The sequence below is a fragment of the Mustelus asterias genome, chromosome 5, assembly GCF_964213995.1.
Source record: "Mustelus asterias chromosome 5, sMusAst1.hap1.1, whole genome shotgun sequence".
In the NCBI taxonomy this organism is placed as follows: Eukaryota; Metazoa; Chordata; class Chondrichthyes; order Carcharhiniformes; family Triakidae; genus Mustelus; species Mustelus asterias.
Window position 1 is genome coordinate 132,807,204 of NC_135805.1, and position 18,305 is coordinate 132,825,508.

The window sequence follows — 18,305 nt, forward strand, 5'->3', positions numbered from 1 at the left end:
AGGCATATGGCATGCTTGCCTTTATAGGATGGGGCATAGAGTATAAAAGTTGGGATCTGATGTTGCAGATGTATAGAACGTTGGTTCGGCCGCATTTGGAATACTGCATCCAGTTCTGGTCGCCACACTACCGGAAGGACGTGGAGGCTTTGGAGAGAGTACAGAGGAGGTTTACCAGGATGTTGCCTGGTATGGAGGGGCTTAGTTATGAGGAGAGATTGGGTAAACTCGGGTTGTTCTCCCTGGAAAGACGGAGGATGAGGGGAGACTTAATAGATGTGTATAAAATTATGAAAGGCAGAGATAGGGTGAACGGTGGGAAGCTTTTCCCCAGGTCGGTGGTGATGTTCACGAGGGGTCATAGGTTCAAGGTGAAGCGGGGGAGGTTTAACACAGATATCAGAAGGACATATTTTACACAGAGGGTGGTGGGGGCCTGGAATGCGCTGCCAGGCAAGGTGGTGGAGGCGGACACACTGGGAACATTTAAGACTTATCTAGATAGCCATATGAACGGAGTGGGAATGGAGGGATACAAAAGAATGGTCTAGTTTGGACCAGGGAGCGGCACGGGCTTGGAGGGCCGAAGGGCCTGTTCCTGTGCTGTTTTGTTCTTTGTTCTTTGTTTGTCCTTCAGTAGTTTATTCACTGCCCGTGTGATATTACCGCTCAGTGGTTTATGCACTCCAAGTATGATATTGTTCCTCAGTGGTTTATACACTCCCAGTGTGATTTTGCCCCTCAGTAGTTTGAACACTTCCAGACTGATAATGAATATTACAGAACAGGAATTATCCAAATGCGCTCCTCAGCCTTTTTCTGATTAGCTCATAGTGGTTGTGAATACACTGCTGAATATAAGATAGTCACCAATGAATCTAATCGAGATTTCACAGTTATATTTTTAGCCAGTCAATGATTTGAATGTGGAGCTTGTTGCCAATTGAGTAGTTGAGGCAAATAAAACAGACACATGGTGAAGCTAGATGTCAATGAGAGATAAAGCAGCAGCACTCTGAAAGCTTGTGATTCCATATAAACCTGTTGGACTTTAACCTGTCGTTATGAGACTTCTTACTGTGCCTACCCCAGTCCAACGCCAACATCTCCACCTAATGAGAGATAACGGAATTGAAGGATATTCTGATACCATTCCGTGAAAAAGGGGTGGATAAGACGTGAATGCAGCATTAACAGCAGCAAAAGCAGTTGAACCAGTTTTTGAGCTGTACTTTCTATGTAACTCCAAGGTAACGAAGTGTAAACACCACTGAGTGAAGTAAATAATTTTTTTTAAAAGGCTTTCGTTCCTGATTCCTCTACAATCAGGAGTCATCAGAGTGGCACAGTGGTTAACACTGCTGCCTCACAGTTCCAGGGACCCATGTTCGATTCCGGTCTCGGGTCACTATCTGTGTGGAGTTTGCACATTCTCCCCATGTCTGTGTGGGTTTCCTCCGGGTGCTCCGGTTTCCTCCCACACTCCAAAGATGTGCGGGTTGGGTTGATTGGCCATGCTAAATTGTCAGGGGGATTAGCAGGGTAAATATGTGGGTGGGATTGTTGTCGGTGCAGACTCAATGAGCCAAATGGTCTCCTTCTGTATAGTGCAGTGAAACTCTATCCCCCAAAAGGCTCTGGGTGCATTTCTTAGACTGAGATAGATTTGTGTTAAGTCACTGTTTCAAGCTGGAGCTAAGATTGGTGAAGGGAATTGAGGTACAGAACAGCCATGACCTTTTGGAAAGGCATAATAGGCTCGAGGGGCTGAATGGCCTCATCCAATTCCTGTGAGCCTTGCAGCGGTTCAAAAAGTCATCTCACCACCATCCTCTCGAGGACAGGTAAGAATGGGCAATAGATGCTGGCCTTGCCAACAGTGCCCACATCCCACAAATTAATTAAAATAATGAAAGTCCATGCCTGGACTTTGGGGAAGCACAGCATGGGGGTGGCCTCCAATGCCCCTTCAAGTTGAATGCACACTTGCTGTCAGGGCCTGTGAAGAAGAACCACTTGAGTGTGGTAGCAGGCCTTAGCAAAAGCCGGCATCTGATGGAGAGCAGTTGGAGAGAATGAGGAAGAAACATTGAACGGTCTCAATAGCAGTGATTCAAATCTTCAGCATTCTTGTTTGTATCAATGTATCGTTTATTGGGCATGTTTTCCTTTTTAAATGTTGCTTTTCTCCCAAAAGAGTTCTCCTCTTCCCAAACAAATGTCTCTGAAAATATGTTCTCATACCTGTTTAAGTTTCCCTTCACAATACTAATAAGTATTTCTAACACCCTCTTTAATTTGTGCCTTCTTCATTCTTCTGTTTGAACAGGGTGATCCGGGAATACTGGGAGATCGTGGCCCTCAGGGTGAAAGAGGAAGAATGGGTTATCCAGGATCTCGGGGGGAGAAAGGAATGATTGGCTCTTCTGGACCAGCTGGACCAACTGGAAAAGATGGTCCTCCAGGACCTCCAGGTTCCCATGGACCCCCGGGATTTCCTGTAAGAATGACATTACACATCTAAATTGCCATAAAAATTGCATTAGCTTCACATCTAAATTATTTGCACATCAGTGACACATTTGAGCTAAATTTTGGATAATTTCTTCATGTGGATAAAGATGAGAAATGGTGATAAGTGTTATAAAGCAGAGGTTGATCCCCGCCCCCCTCTGAGAACTAACACCAAAATACCCAAAGAGGAGTATCTCACCTTATAATCTATAAAAAATCTGTGTAAAGTGGTGCGACCTGCTCTTCAGCAACTTTCAGTGGTTAAATAAAAATAAATCCCTGACACTCGCTCTAAAATCAACACGTAACAATTTATTTATCTAACAGTGAACAAATTAACTAAATTATTAACAAACCAAATAAATCCCTTCCAACTATTAACTTTATTGCAGTGTTAATGTAAGCCTACTTGTGACAATAATAAATAAATACTCAGTTTGAACATTGGGCTCAGATTTTCCGACAAATCTTTATTTTTTGGTGTGTCACCATTAAATAATTATTTATTCTGTATGCCAGCTATAGCTCAGTTGGTAACATTCTCTTGTCTCTGAATCAGAAGGTTGTGAGCTCAATTCCCACTTCAGGGCTTTAGGGCAAAATTAAGCCTGACTCTCCAGTGCAGTACCGAGGGAGTGCTGCATTATTGGGGATGCTGTCTTTCAACTAAGGCATTAAATCAAAACCCTGTCACCCTCGCCAGTGGATGTACAAGATCCCTCCACTCTAATTTGAAGAAGAGCAAAGGAGTTCCACCTCGTGTCCTGGCAACCCAAAAGGAAAAACCAGTAAAAGCTGGAAATGAAAGGTCCAGTATTCCTGGTGCCAATACCAATGACTTTTACTGGGATTTGAGCATTATTAATCTTTCTTTCTTTGTGGGAAATACTTATCCCTCATGCAACATCAAAAAAAATAATCTGATTCTCTGGTTGCGATAATGGAGATCCACAGATTGGAGTCATAGCTGACAAAAAGGAAGATGGTTGTGGTTGTTGGAGGTCAATCATCTCAGCTCCAGGACATCACGATGTGGAGATGCCGGCGTTGGACTGGGGTAAGCACAGTAAGGAGTCTAACAACACCAGGTTAAAGTCCAACAGGTTTATTTGGTAGCAAATGCCACCAGCTTTCGGAGCGCTGCCCCTTCGTCAGGTGGAGTGGAGAAATGCTGAGCATTTGCTACCAAATAAACCTGTTGGACTTTAACCAGGGCGTCACTACAGGAGTTCCTCAGGTCAGTGTCCCAACCAATTTCAACTGTTTCACCAATGACCTTCATTCGATCTCAAGGCGTTGGTGGGTTTTCTTAACTATAGTGTCGGCATGCAGGGACCAGGACAGGTTGGTGGTGATCTGGACACCTAAAAACTTGAAGCTCTCGACCCTTTCTACTTCGTCCCCATTGATGTAGACATAAAATAATAAAATACAGGACATAAAATAACCTTGGCCTCTCCATAGTTGTCATGAATCTCGCAGGGATACTTATGTTACCAGCCCTGCATTTTTGTAAGGCAAGGATAGATAAACTTTTGAACAATAAAGGAATTAAGGGTTATGGTGAGCGGGTAAGTGGAGCTGAGTCCACAAAACGATCAGCCATGATGTTATTGAATGGTGGAGCAGGCTCGAGGGGCCAGATGGCCTACTCCTGCTCCTAGTTCTTATGTTCTTATGATCTCCACTTGCCAGGGTGAATGCAGGTCCAACAATACTGAAGAAGTTTAGCATCATCCAGGAGAAATTAGTGTTTTTTGGCACTCCATTCATCACATTGAGCATTCATCCCTGGGACGCAGTGGCAGCAGAGTGTATCAGATACAAGATCTATTGCAGCAACTCACCAAGGCTCTTTCAACACCCACACCTTCTATTGTCCAGAAGGGCAGAAGAACCAGACACACAGGAACACCGCCACTTGCAAATTCTCCTCCAAGCCACACAACATCCTGACTTAAAAATTCCTTCATATCTGCTGAGTCAAAAACCTTGAATTCCTTTACTAATTTTTTTAAATTTTAATTTGATTTATTGTCACATGCATTAGTATACAGTGAAAAGTATTGTTTCTTGTGCGCTATACAGACAAAGCGTACCGATCATAGAGAAGGAAAGGAGAGAGTGCAGAATATAATGTTACAGTCATAGCTAGGGTGTAGAGAAAGATCAACTTAATGCAAGGTAGGTCCATTCAAAAGTCTGATGGCAGCAGGGAAGAAACTGTTCTTGAGTCGGTTGGTATATGACCTCAGACTTTTGCATCTTTTACCCGATGGAAGAAGGTGGAGGAGAGAATGTCCGGGGTGTGTGGGGTTGTTAATTATGTTACCTGCTTTTCCGAGGCAGTGGGAAGTGTAGACGGAATCAATGGATGGGAGGCTGGTTTGCATGACGGATTGGGCTACATTCACGACCTTTTGTAGTTTCTGGTGGTCTTGGGCAGAGCAGGAGCCATACCAAGCTGTGATACAACCAGAAAGAATGCTTTCTATGGTGCATCTGTAAATGTTGGTGAGAGTCGTAGCTGACATGCCAAATTTCCTTAGTCTTCTGAGAAAGTAGAGGCGTGAGTGGGCTTTCTTAGCTATAGTGTCGGCATGGGGGGACCAGGACAGGTTGTTGGTGATCTGGACACCAAACACCTTTGTGGCTGTACCTAAACCAGACTGGTCGCCGCAGTTTAAGAAGGCAGTTCACCGCCAACTTCGCAAGGGCAATTTGGGATGGGCAACAAATGCTGACCTTACCAGTTACACCCACACCCTCTCAACCAATTAAAGAAAAAAAGTCTCTCTTAACTCTTACTTCCTCTGAACCACCTTTTTAATACTCACCTGGATGAGAAACATCTCATCCAACTCCACATGCAATCACTTTTAAAGAGGAGGTTCTTAAATGTCGTGATTCAGCGATGAGAGTTCTCACCAACCTGCGGCTGATGTGCCAGCCATCAATCACGATTAATCCATCAGGTAAAACAAGAGATTGAGCTAACAAGAATGTGTCTTACTTTAACCTGGTTTCAGCCAACTTCTGTTTACAGAATTGTCAATCAACTGAGACTTGCAAAGTGCTGGGCTGATTCCTTCAGAAACCTATCTCAAGCCATTACTCAGCACAAAAATGCAGGGCTGGTAACATAAGTATCCCTGCGAGATTCATGACAGCTATGGAGAGGCCAAGCTTATTTTATCTCCTGCATTTTATTATTTTATGTCTACATCAACGGGGACGAAATAGAAAGGGTTGAGAGCTTCAAGTTTTTAGGTGTACAGATCACCACCAACCTGTCCTGGTCCCCGCATGCTGACACTATAGTTAAGAAAACCCACCAACGCCTCTACTTTCTCAGAAGACTAAGGAAATTTGGCATGTCAACTTTTACAGATGCACCATAGAAAGCATTCTTTCTGGTTGTATCACAGCTTGGTATGGCTCCTGCTCTGCCCAAGGCCGCAAGAAACTACAAAAGGTCGTGAATGAAGCCCAATCCATCATGCAAACCAGCCTCCCATCTGTATACACTCTGTATACACTTCCCGCTGCCTCGGCAAAGCAGCCAGCATAATTAAGGACCCCACGCACCCCAGACATTCTCACTTCCACCTTCTTCCTTCGGGAAAAAGATACAAAAGTCTGATGTCACATACCAACCAACTCAAGAACAACTTCTTCCCTGTTGCCATCAGACTTTTGAATGGATCTACCTTGCATTAAGTTGATCTTTCTGTACACCATAGCTGTAACTGTAACATTACATTCTGCACTCTCTCATTTTCTTCTCTATGAACGGTATGCTTTGTCTATATAGCGCACGAGAAACAATACTTTTCACTGTATGCTAATAGATGTGACAATAAATCAAATCAGTTATTCATTATTTCTGAAACCTTGGGTAAGCTATGCGTTTTTCTTCACTTGATCAACAATACATGGAGAGAGATCTCATTCTACACAGCTGGTCCCTGTATTAGATATTCCTTCAAATGTACTTAAAGCCGTTAGTGAAGGAAAGGAAGCCAAAGTCACACTATGTACAAATTCAAGGTTTGATATTGGCGTCCTGGTCTATTCCAATGAACCAGACTGTCCCCCAACTATCCAGTAATCAACTGAAAATGTCCACAATATAATACACCTACAACTATTCAACCCCAAAGTAAACAGCTCTATTTTCTAGGTTTATTAGCATCTCCAGTTTAAATTACATTCAGAGCTGGAACACTTTTATTTCTGATAACTCTCTTCCTGATAAGTTTACTATTTGTTCTGTTATGCTGCTTTACTTGCTACCATTAAATGTTGATCTTTTGAAGTCACAACTGATTATTTCCTGAAACTTGTCTCTTTCCTTCATCAGGGCAGAAACGTGACATTTGAAGAAATAGCAAGATTTATAAGGCAGGAGGTCCACAAGGTTTTTGAAGGTAAGACAGCGGATTAAATTTCCCATCAGTCAATGTCCACCGGAAGGCTTAACAACTCTGTATCTCCCTTATTCCATCTGCTATTAATCTACAAATTGCCTAGCAATCTCACAAGAGAACTTTATAATAACGGGCTCTGATAGCTGGGGCAACAGCCAGTACGCTAAAATTGGCCTCAGAACCATGTGTTAAGAAGGAAGGCAATGAAACAAGCTTTTGGTCCTTCATTCATGCAGATGTGAGATCAGGCTTTGGCGATACCATCCGTGATAAATAATCTGACAGTTCTCAGTATTTTACCTAGGAGCCAGGAGTGGACCATTCAGCCCCTTAAACCTAATCTGCCATTCAATTCGATCATAACCTTTAGGGGAAGAGAGATGTAGATTTCCACTACCTCAAATGTGTACAAAAAATTGCTGTCTAATTTCACTCCTGGCTCTAATTTTGACGTTTTATTCTCATGTTCCCCTTGCACCAGGGAATACTTTTTCTCTCTATTTCCTTATTGAACACGCAAGACATTCCAAAGTCAAGAGGATACAAGTTTATGCAACTCTCTGTCCACCTAATTTAATCCGCTAAAGCCTTGGTATTATTTTGATTAATCTCGTCCTTGGCTAATAAATCTTTCCTGAGGTTTGATGCTGGAACTGACTCATGCACATAGGAACAGTGGAGCTTGGTGAAGTTTCTGTACAACTAAAACTTTACTCGCTTGTAGAGGATTTTCATCAGATTCCATCTGGAATATTGAACACTAAACATAAACATATATTTACGTGATGTCAACAGAGTATTTTTTTTAAGTCGTAAGTTTTATTATCTAATAAATAGATGAATAGCGGGGAAGTTACGAATCCTGGAGTACACATCCTGTTCCATGTGGGAACTAAATGATGTGTCCATGTCCTGGATAACCATATGTGTAGAAAGTGTTTTCAGCTAGAACATAGAAACTAGAAGCAAGAGTAGGCCATTTGGCCCTTCAAACCTGCTCTGCTATTCATTTTGACCATGGCTGATCATCAAATTCAATATCCTGATCCTCCCTTCCTCCCATATAGAATTATAGAATCTTACAATGTAGAGGGAGGCCATTCAGCCCATTGAATCTACACCGACAACAATTCCACCCAGACCTTATCCCCGCAACCCCACATATTTACCCCACTAATCCCTCTAACCTACACATCCCGGGACTCTAAGTGTCAATTTAGCACGGCCAGTCAACCTAATCCACACATCTTTGGACTGTGGGAGGAAACTGGAGCACCCAGAGGAAACCCACACAGACACAGGGAGAATGTGCAAACTCCACACAGACAGTGACCCAAGCCGGGAATCGAACCCAGGTCCCTGGAGCTGTGAGACAGCAGTGCTAACCACTTGTGCCACCATGCAGCTGGGATTTTGGTACCTCCTGCCTTTGACCTTAGATCCTCTCAAAAGCATGGGGTTGAATTTTTCTGGCTCAGAATGGTGGAGTGTAGCCTGAAGGTGGGGGGGGGGGCGGTTTGGGTGGAGGGGAGGCCAGGAGGAGCCGCATTGGGACGTTCCTGGGGTAATTTCCCGGGTGTGATGTGGGAAGTGAATTGCGTACCGGCTGCATGGAGACAGCCAGGCAATTTCAATCGTGCAGGCCCAATGATAAATGATTTTGCAATGCTGGATTGCCCCTCCCCCTCCATCCTCCTCCACCCACCACCATCCCCAGTGGAGGTGGCCACCCCTGCGACAAGTCTGTTGAGCCATCAGAGTAAGAGATTGCATTTTCCAAAGAGAGGGAGCCTCAGGCAGGGAAGGAAATCTTGATGATCAAATTGAAGGGTTTTCCCTCCGATCCAAGGACCTTCTCCCCTTCTGTAATCATGATTATTAATGCCTGCATTTTGAGGCACCTTCCCCATCACCTACCAACCTCAACAGCACCAATCTGTTCCCACCTTTGAGGTTCCAGAGCTGCTGCCCCTCTAGTCGGATCGGCAACACTGGGTGCCCACCGGCCAGCCGTAGGCAGGGTGCCAATTCCAGGAAAGTAGCCTCTCTGGTCTGACATAGAAACATGGAAAATAGGTGCAGGAGTAGGCCATTCAGCCCTTCGAGCCTGCAGCACCATTCAATGTGATCATGGCTGATCGTGCACTTTCAGTATCCCACTCCCGCTTTCTCTCTTAACCCCTTAATCCCTTTAGCCGCAAGGGCCACATCCAGCTCCCTCTGGAACATATCTGACAAACTGGCCCCAATAGCTTTCTCTGATAGAGAATTCCACAGGTTCACAGCTCTCTGAGTGAAAAAGTTCTTCCTCATCTCAGTCCTGAATGGCTAACCCCTTATTCTGTGACCCCTTAGACTGTGACCCCTAGTTCTGGACTTCCCCAACATCGGAAACATTCTTCTCTCATCTAGCCTGTCCAGTCCCATCAGGATTTTATATGTTTCTATGAGATTCCCTCTCATTCTTCTAAATTCCAGTGAATACAAGCCCACTTAATCCAGTCTTTTTTCATATGTCAGTCCTGCGATTCTAGGAATCAGTCTGGTGAACCTTCGCTGGGCTCCCTCAATCATAAGAATGTCCTTCCTCAGACAAGGGGACCAAAACTGCACACAGTACCCAAGGCGTGGCCTCACCAAGGCCCTGTATAGCTGCAGCAAGCATAACTGCTGGCAAGTTTTGGGCGGCACGGTAGCACAGTGATTAGCACTGCTGCTTCACAGCTCCAGGGTCCCGGGTTCGATTCCCGGCTCGGGTCACTGTCTGTGTGGAGTTTGCACATTCTCCTCGTGTTTGCGTGGGTTTCCTCCGGGTGCTCCGGTTTCCTCCCACAGTCCAAAGATGTGCGGGTTAGGTTGATTGGCCAGGTTAAAAAAAATTGCCCCTTAGAGTCCTGAGATGCGTAGGTTAGAGGGATTAGCGGGTAAAATATGTGGGGGTAGGGCCTGGGTGGGATTGTGGTCGGTGCAGACTCGATGGGCCGAATGGCCTCCTTCTGCACTGTAGGGTTTCTATGATTCTATGATTCTATGATAAGTGTGGGCTCAGGAGACCCATTTGGTCCTGAGGTGAGAATCCCAAAACCGATGGGAACATCCAGCCCCACGATTTCATAAAATTATATCCTCATCTATTTCAATGATCATTTTACATGCTCGATTGTGGATAAAGTTAAAGAATCTGAAAGATGGCATGTTCAAAGGTTCTCTTTGGTGTGGAGACCAAGCTTTGAAAATTTAGACTACTGTCTAAAGAGGTAAACTCAGGTAGCCTCCCTATGACAATGGCTCTCCCTCCTTTCCACTAATAATAATCTTCACTTCCAGCTCTGTTGTGGGGTACCCGAGGTGACTGGTACTGACTAAAGTTTAGACAATACAAGACTCCCAAGGCAAACATTTCTGTATTAAGACATAACTTTATTTAAACCAGTAGCTGCCAAGAGTTCATCAAAGGGTTAAGTAGTTCTGACATAGAGCAGCAAAACCTCTCCGATGAATCTAACATATACAATCAAAAATAATTATAGCTTTTTCTTATCAATCATTTCTGCCTTTCAATAACTTTAAATCAATCATTGTCAGGATGCACAAATCAATGATAATACATGTCAAATACTTTAGCCAATCGAATTCCACCCTTCAGCATAATGGTATTTTCTTAGTCCGTGAAATCGGAAGCTGACTCCTCCATGGCTGACCCCACACCCTGGTTGCCTAGTCGCCGAAGACGCTCAGCCCAGAGTTCAAATAAATGTTCTCACGGGTTCCCTTAAAGGTCACTGCCAACCAGACTAACTCATGACACCACGTCTGGCCACCACTCATCTAAACCATGAAATATGATAAAGTGTTCTAAATGTTCTCCCATCTGAAACTTTACTGATAAAACTTGCATATTTCCAAGGCCCAAATATTATCTCGAAATATGGCTTTGCCCTAATTACTTTTACCATGATGCCTTGCGGTAAAATGTTTTTTGATTAAAGTGAACAATATTTCTTAAAGTCAATAATTCAAAATATCAGCATATGTGTTTTACAATCATAATCATTTGTTTGAATCATCTCCTATGTGTAAATTGCTTCTTGTTAGCTCATAAACTTATTTTAAAAGTCATTTAATGAATGCTGCTAGTTCTGTCAGTGCCTTAATGTCTACTAGTTTAAAAATCTTTCCACCCCATTAGGGGTTCCACTTGCAAGCTCTTTCACGTGGGGTCCGAGCTTTCCATCTTCCTGATACCATAATTCTTATTGAGACTATGGATTGTAAAATGCACCGTAACTGGAACTAGACAATAACTTCCACCAGAGAGTTCTTCCGCTTTTACAGTCAATGTTGCTCATGTTTTTTTAACACGATAACCGTCCAGTTAAATGCAGTTTAATTCATCTCAGCAATTATTCATTACTCTTGTGTGTAGTCACTTTGTTTGAACACTAATCTAATCAGATGGCGCGCATATTGAATAATGTATACCCAGCAGCGATTGCAAAGCAGTAATCTAATCAAGTGTTTTAGATGGTTTATATGGAACAGTGCGTCCCCAGAGAGATTACCAGCCTGTAATCGAATCAGAGGATTCCAGTAGTGTATAACGGAGATTCCAAAATGATTCAAAGATCTTAATCTGATTCAAAGGTGCGTTCATAAACTCTCGTGGCAAAGCACTGAGTGATTGTATCTTTCTGATGGATAATGGGAGATTAGGAATGGTGATGGGATTGCGGTATCCGACTTGAGGATCTATGATTCATTTCAGTAGAAGCCTCTGGCTGGAATTCTCTGATCTACACACTGCCCTCTACTGCTACCAGCAAGAATGGAGAATTTGGCGCTCAGCCAAATCTCTTTCACAACAGCGGGACTGGAGAATCCCAGCTGCAGGCAAGGTTGGAGAATCTGTGTCTCCGTATCCGGGACCCGTCTTTTCCAGCTAGTTTTAACTTCCCTCTCCGAAATCTCATACCTTGGCTTGATGTCCATTTCTGCATTTATTTTTCCCCCTCTCGTCTCCAAGTACCTTGGGATTTTCTACAAAAGTTACCCAAAGGGTACCGGAAATCTGGAATCCTCTCTTCCAAAAAAATCTATCAAGGATGTGAGTCAACTGAACATTTCAGAAGTGAGATTGAAAGCTTTTTTTGAGGGAAGTGTATTAAGGGCTAGGGATTCAAGCCCAGGAGGGAAAAAAAACAATAAAAACAGAGAAATAAGAATACTGGTTCAAACTGGTCTTGTATGCCTTGAAATGGAACACAGGGAAATAAGAATACTATTTTTTCCTTCTGGGAGGTGATTAGATGGAATTAAGATACAGATCAGCCACAATCTAACTGAATGGTGAAAATGGGCTGACTGGCCTCCCCATTGTTCCTATGTAAATGAACGGAGGTTATTCTTTTGCGATGGAGCTGTACAGTTTGCCCATTTTACACTTATTTTCTTTTCCAGAGAAACTTGCCCACTACAAACTCAAGTCCCCTGCGGCAATGTTGGCCGCTCAAGCTAAAAGCGGCCTCCCAGGGCCACCGGGGAATGATGGCCTCCCTGGATTACCAGGACCTCGAGGAGAGATTGGACCGCAAGGAGGCAGAGGCAAGATTTATCCACATTAATAAGCATAAGAGCCTTTTTTTTTTACAATTGAATGCCTCATCATATCCCCAACTGACAACAGTCCACTAGTTTGCAAAAGAAGATAATTCTTAACAAACAGAAAGTTATGTCGGCTTACTGAGGTTGAGATGTGTGCTGATTGGCCCATGAGAGAGAGAACAGAGTCCCCTGCTGGCTTGAATGGGAAATGATGACGGTAGTGCAGGGATTAAATGCAAGATGGATAATACTGTTGAACATTCTCGCTGCTCAGAACTGCTCCATTTAATATCTCACCACAGCAGAGTTCCGAATAGTGCTATACAGGCCTTCAGATTGTTCAGAAGTAAACTGATTATTAAATATTCTTAGGCTCAACATCGAGCAAATTAAGCACAAAGGAAAATTGTCCTTTAAAGGATGTTCCCCAGGATAGAGCATTTGAGCTATGAAGAGAGGCTAAACAAGCTCGGGTTGTTTTCTTTAGAGCAGAGAAGGCTGAGGGGGGGGGGGACCTGGTTGAGGTGTATAAGATTATGAGGGGTATGGACAGGGTGGATAGGAAGCTGCTGTTAGTTGAAGGGTCAACAGCGAGAGGATATAATTTTAAGTTGAGGTTTAGAGGGGATTTGAGGCAGAGGTTGCTGAGAGTCTGCAATGCACTGCCTGGGAAGGTAGCAAAGGCAGGAAACCTCACAACCTTTCCAAAGATGTGCGGGTTAGGTTGATTGGCCATGCTAAAAAATTGCCCTTAGTGTCCTGAGATGCGTAGGTTAGAGGGATTAGTGGGTAAATATGTAGAGATGTGGGGGTAGGGCCTGGGTGGGATTGTGGTCGGTGCAGACTCGATGGGCCGAATGGCCTCTTTCTGTACTGTAGGGTTTCTATGATTTCTTTCTATGAAGTACGCAGATGGGCACTTGAAATGTCCTAACATTCAAGGCTATGAGCCAAGTGCTGGAAAGTGGGATTAGTGTAGATTTAGTGTAGCTTTGTCGGTGCAGACTCGATGGGCCAAAGGGTCTCTTTTGTACTGCATGACTTTACGATTCTAAAACAGTTTTAAACATAATAAAAGGAACTACACAGTTTAGTCACGGAGAGTTCAGTGTTTTCCCAATAACTGATGATAATTCTCAGAATTGCAAATTAACAGTGACCACGAGCGATGTCACAGAAGAAGGGGCAATGTGCAGTTCATTGGTGAGGGAACAGTAACTGAGGGATGGGATGTGGAATGGCACAGAAGGCCGCTGGCGCTGTGAGGCAGTAGTGCTAAACACTGTGGGAATGAGGCACTGATCTGGAGCTGTGCAATTCTCTGAATTATGCTGCTGTGGGTATAACAGAGGAGAATCTGGAGCTGGTTGGGGCGGCACGGTGGCACAGTGGTTAGCACTGCTGCCTCACAGCTCCAGGAACCTGGGTTTGATTCCCGGCTTGGGTCACTGTCTGTGTGGGGTTTACACATTCTCTCCGTGTCTGCGTGGGTTTCCTCGGGTGCTCCGGTTTCCTCCCACAGTCCAAAGTTGTGTGGGTTAGCTTGATTGGCCATGATAAATTGCCCCTTAGTGTCCCGGGTTGTGTAAATTAGAGGGATTAGCAGGGCAAATATGTGGGTTTATGGGGATAGGGACTGGGTGCAAACTTGATGGGCCAAATGGCCTCCTTCTGCACTGTAGAGATCCTATGATTCTGTGGTGAAACTCGTTTTAATGATAGTAGCTTTACGTTGAGGAAGTCCTATCCACAGACCCACCTCAAGTCCAATTAAGAACAACAAGTATGAATAGAAAATTGAATGTATCCTATGGATATAAATGGGTTTCTTATAATCTAGCCCATTGGGTGGGAAGAGGAGGGGTGTGAGTCATAGCCCCCCTCCCCCCCATCTTCCACTTATTTTTGCTCCTTGCTTGAGCTTGTGGGGAAGAATCTCAACTGGGATTTATCAAGTCACCTAACTGCCAGAGAGGACAGATTAAAATTAAAATCCCCCAAATCTTTGTGCCGATTATATCAACATCAAGAGGTGTTTGATGAGCTAGGGTGGTGATGTTTAAACAAAACCGTACTTCAGTTCCACACATTGCACAATAAAACATTAGAGCGGGCAAATTATAGAGCCATCAATTATTTCATTCTTTCCAAGGAACTTCACAAAAATCTATACTTTGTGGAAAAAGAGTTTTCATACTTTGGGCCTGTAACCTGTCTGGCATTAAAATGCAGATTTCCCAATATTTCTTTAGTCAGAAATTGCTGATCTACTTATGTCTCTAGCCGGATGATGCTGATTTATGGGGCTCCCCTGAATGTAAATGTTTACATCGCAGAGATAAGAATACTGACCGAGATCTTAATGTACTAAGACCTGAGGGAAGCTCCGATATTTAATTGCACATCATGCCCTCCAGAATGCTAAACCTACATGCGTCCACACATTCCCTTGGCACTCCTCACAGTCTGCCCACCTGAGGAGTCTTTTAAAAAAGTATAACCTTTCAAAACTGTGTTTATCCCTTGCAGAAGAAGGTCGTCACCAACTGACCGAGGTTGTGTTTTTGGAAAACTTCAGAAATGATTCTGCGCTTTAGATTTTAAACCTGGGAGGTTGCTGGAATGGTTTCCTCGTGTACTCAATTCAATTCTGACATGTAAAAAGGTCAAAACAGCCCAGCTTATATCTTGAATGAACAGCGGCCAAATCTTCCTTGTTCCAAAAAACCTCGTCAGGCTGTAGAGAGCAGATTTGTCCAATAGCCGCACACAACATGGTAGCAAGGATGTTCAGTAAGCCTTCTCTCTTCTGCAAAAACCTATCGCCAAGAACATTTCAGGCAGTTCTTCCCCAACTGTTGAAGCAAAAGATTTCTTCCACATTAAAGAGTTGACTTGTCAGCAGTATATGGCATGAGGAAAAGTTAGTTGTCCAATAGATGTTTACTTCTCCTCCAGTTTACAACTTCAATCCACTGTCCAGTGATATTTTTATTTTGTAAGTTTCAGTGCAGCCATTGCAATCTAAATTTTCATCTTTTCTCCAAAGCTTCAAACACATCACTTGACATTATTCCTAACACCTCCGTTGTGCTGAAATCCAGATTCATAGAACCATAGAATCCCCACCGTGCAGAAAGTTACCATTCGGCCCATCGAGTCTGCACCAACTCTCCAAAGGAGCATCTTACACAAGCCCATCATTCATCGGACAGTCTTCTACTTTGAGCCATTCTATGCCAGGATCAAAGTAGTAGACATCCTTATCTTACTTATACAGTCATGATGTGGAGATGCCGTTACTTATACAGTAGAACATTCACTTAAAGTAAACTTGTATTACCTGAGAATTGCCTCTTGATTAATTGCATCATATCTCCTACATTAATCAAGAAGGCAGCTCACCACCATTCTCTCAAGGGCAATAAATGATGGGCAATAAATTCTGGCCTAACCAGTGATGTCCACATCTTGCTTCTGGGTAAATATTGTAACCACCCAGCCTGAACCTCCAACGGATAACCCCACTTTCCACACCCTTCAAGGATTTCCCTATCCCCCAACTAACCTTCCCCATGGCATTTCCCAAACCCTCGACCCCTCCGTGATAGCTCCCCCACCTGCATGGGATTCCTCATCTCCCTCTTTAGCAGGTTTGACTCTGACTCCCACACCCACCTGAGGCATGACATATGATCTCCTGAGCTGACCATCCCCTAATACCTGAGCAAGCCGACCATCCACCCCATACCCATCCCAAGCCCATGCCCTTCCCCCCATACCCTTCCATCTCAACCCTCACCCCACTTCAACCCAATCGAACCCGCCCTCGATCCATCCAACCTTTCCGCCCCAACTCCAGTCCATCCTGATCGAGCTCAACCCCCCCCAATTCAATTAACCCTTGAAGCCCCCCTCGACCCTCCCATCCCAACCCCACCGCACTCCAGTCTGACCTCACTCCACCTGCCCCCCCACCAACCTGACCAGACACCGCCAGCCCGATCCAACACCCTGACCTGACCCACCCCAAATACCCAACTGGGCCCTGATACCCAAACCCCCAACCAGACCTAGACCAACCTCACACAACTCCACACCCCGCCCCCAACCTGAACTGACTGGACCCCCCCACAACCCTATCGGACCCCATACCCAGCACAACCCTCCCATGCCCAACTGGACCCCCATAACTGAACCCAACCCCTCCCCCCCCCCCCCCCCCACTGACCTAACCTGACCCTCAACAACCCTATCCCACCCCTCCCCTGACCTGATGCAAACTCCCACTGACTCAACCACCTCATCCACACTCGACCCCACCCCACCCCACCACAGGCCCAACCCAACCTAAGACCACCCCACCTGAAAAAAAATTGACCTAAGTAATTGGGCAGGGAGTGGCAATCCAACATGCTGATTACCACTCTGAGAAAGACATGGCCCCTTGCCCCTTACATAGGTTTCTCTGTTAAAAAGAAATAGGAATGATCAGTATCACAATGCAACATCGTAGCCTATCTTCAGCTCTTACTGTAATAGGTAAAACAATTCCTCTGTGCAATTCCAGCTTGTTAAACATAATTTATGCATTATTACTAAGTTTCTAACTTCACCTCTGCGCAAGAAAACGACATTTTATTTCCCTTTCAGGAGAGAAAGTCAAAATAGAATGGAAGAGAAAGCAATGAGGCATGCCCCCTGATAATTGTTTTAACCTTTATCTGGGGACAGACACCAGTAGCACGAAGAGGACCCATTCACCACTGCTTGAAATACAATTGTACTTGGACCAGGTGGACAACCCAGTGAAGAAGTGTGGTTTGGATTGCTGAGTGTTCGAGATTCTTGATGATACTGGGTGGTTTGACAGTCTGTGTTCCAGTGACAGCGTTACTTCTCTGGGTTTGATAGCCCCACATGTTAGCAGGTCAACCCTCTTTCCCCATGGCAGGAGATTTTCCCTGACGCACCCTTAACATTTTGGTTGCCTGTTCATGTTACCCGGACTTCTTTTTACCTGTGGAAGAATCCTCATCATGGATTATAATTATGGAATTGTTTTCTCGAAGTGTTTTTTTTGTATTATCAGAAACTTTGCTCTATATTTTTTGATTTTTTTTAAGTAAATGCCTTGAATTTTTCAACACTGCCTCTTCGTCACTTTCTTTTTGAGTCATTCAAACTCTTCATTCCTGCTCAACGAAGTGTCCTTTGAAGATCAGACAACCTTCAGTGTCATTGGATGATTAGGCTACATACACAATCATGCTAATGCTAAACTTTGCCCTGTTGGTTTATGGGCTGTGGATTTCTTTTAGAAGATTCATCTTTTCTTAAATATTCCTATTGGAAGCGATTTCAGACAACAAGTAAGCATGGAAAACATGCACCTCGTTCTTTTTCTTTAAGAACGAAGAACATTTCACCACAAATATTGTGCGGAAAAGCTCAGTATAGGCTGCTGTTAAACACTTGAATACTAGTTAAATGGCAGCAATCATCTAGTTCAAGCTTTCAACTTCGCCACTTGTATTTTCCCACATTGCAGAAGAGTTCAAATGTGCAAAAGAAGACGTGCTAAGCCAAAAACTAGAGCTGGTGCCACATATCTTTAATTTTAATCAGTAAGAGGGGGTTTAGGTATTAAGGTCCGATTAAAGGAGATGCCACAGTTGGAGAAAATGCAAGTTTTAACACACTGAGGATTTGGGGAGTAATTGATGAATGAGGATAGAGATCTAGAACAGCAATGACTGT

General features: G+C 44.0%; 1 protein-coding gene across 1 annotated transcript in view; it reads left to right on the forward strand.

Annotated features, from left to right (window-relative positions):
* Positions 1–17,690, forward strand: part of LOC144494162 (uncharacterized) — a 397,513-nt gene extending 379,823 nt beyond the window's left edge. The window contains exons 48-51 of the mRNA XM_078213764.1: positions 2,330–2,500; positions 6,878–6,944; positions 12,402–12,545; positions 17,199–17,690. Of these exons, the coding sequence (XP_078069890.1) occupies positions 2,330–2,500; positions 6,878–6,944; positions 12,402–12,545; positions 17,199–17,236 (420 nt within the window). The 3' untranslated portion in view covers positions 17,237–17,690. The remainder of the gene's footprint in view (positions 1–2,329; positions 2,501–6,877; positions 6,945–12,401; positions 12,546–17,198) is intronic.
* The last annotated feature ends 615 nt before the right edge of the window (positions 17,691–18,305 follow it).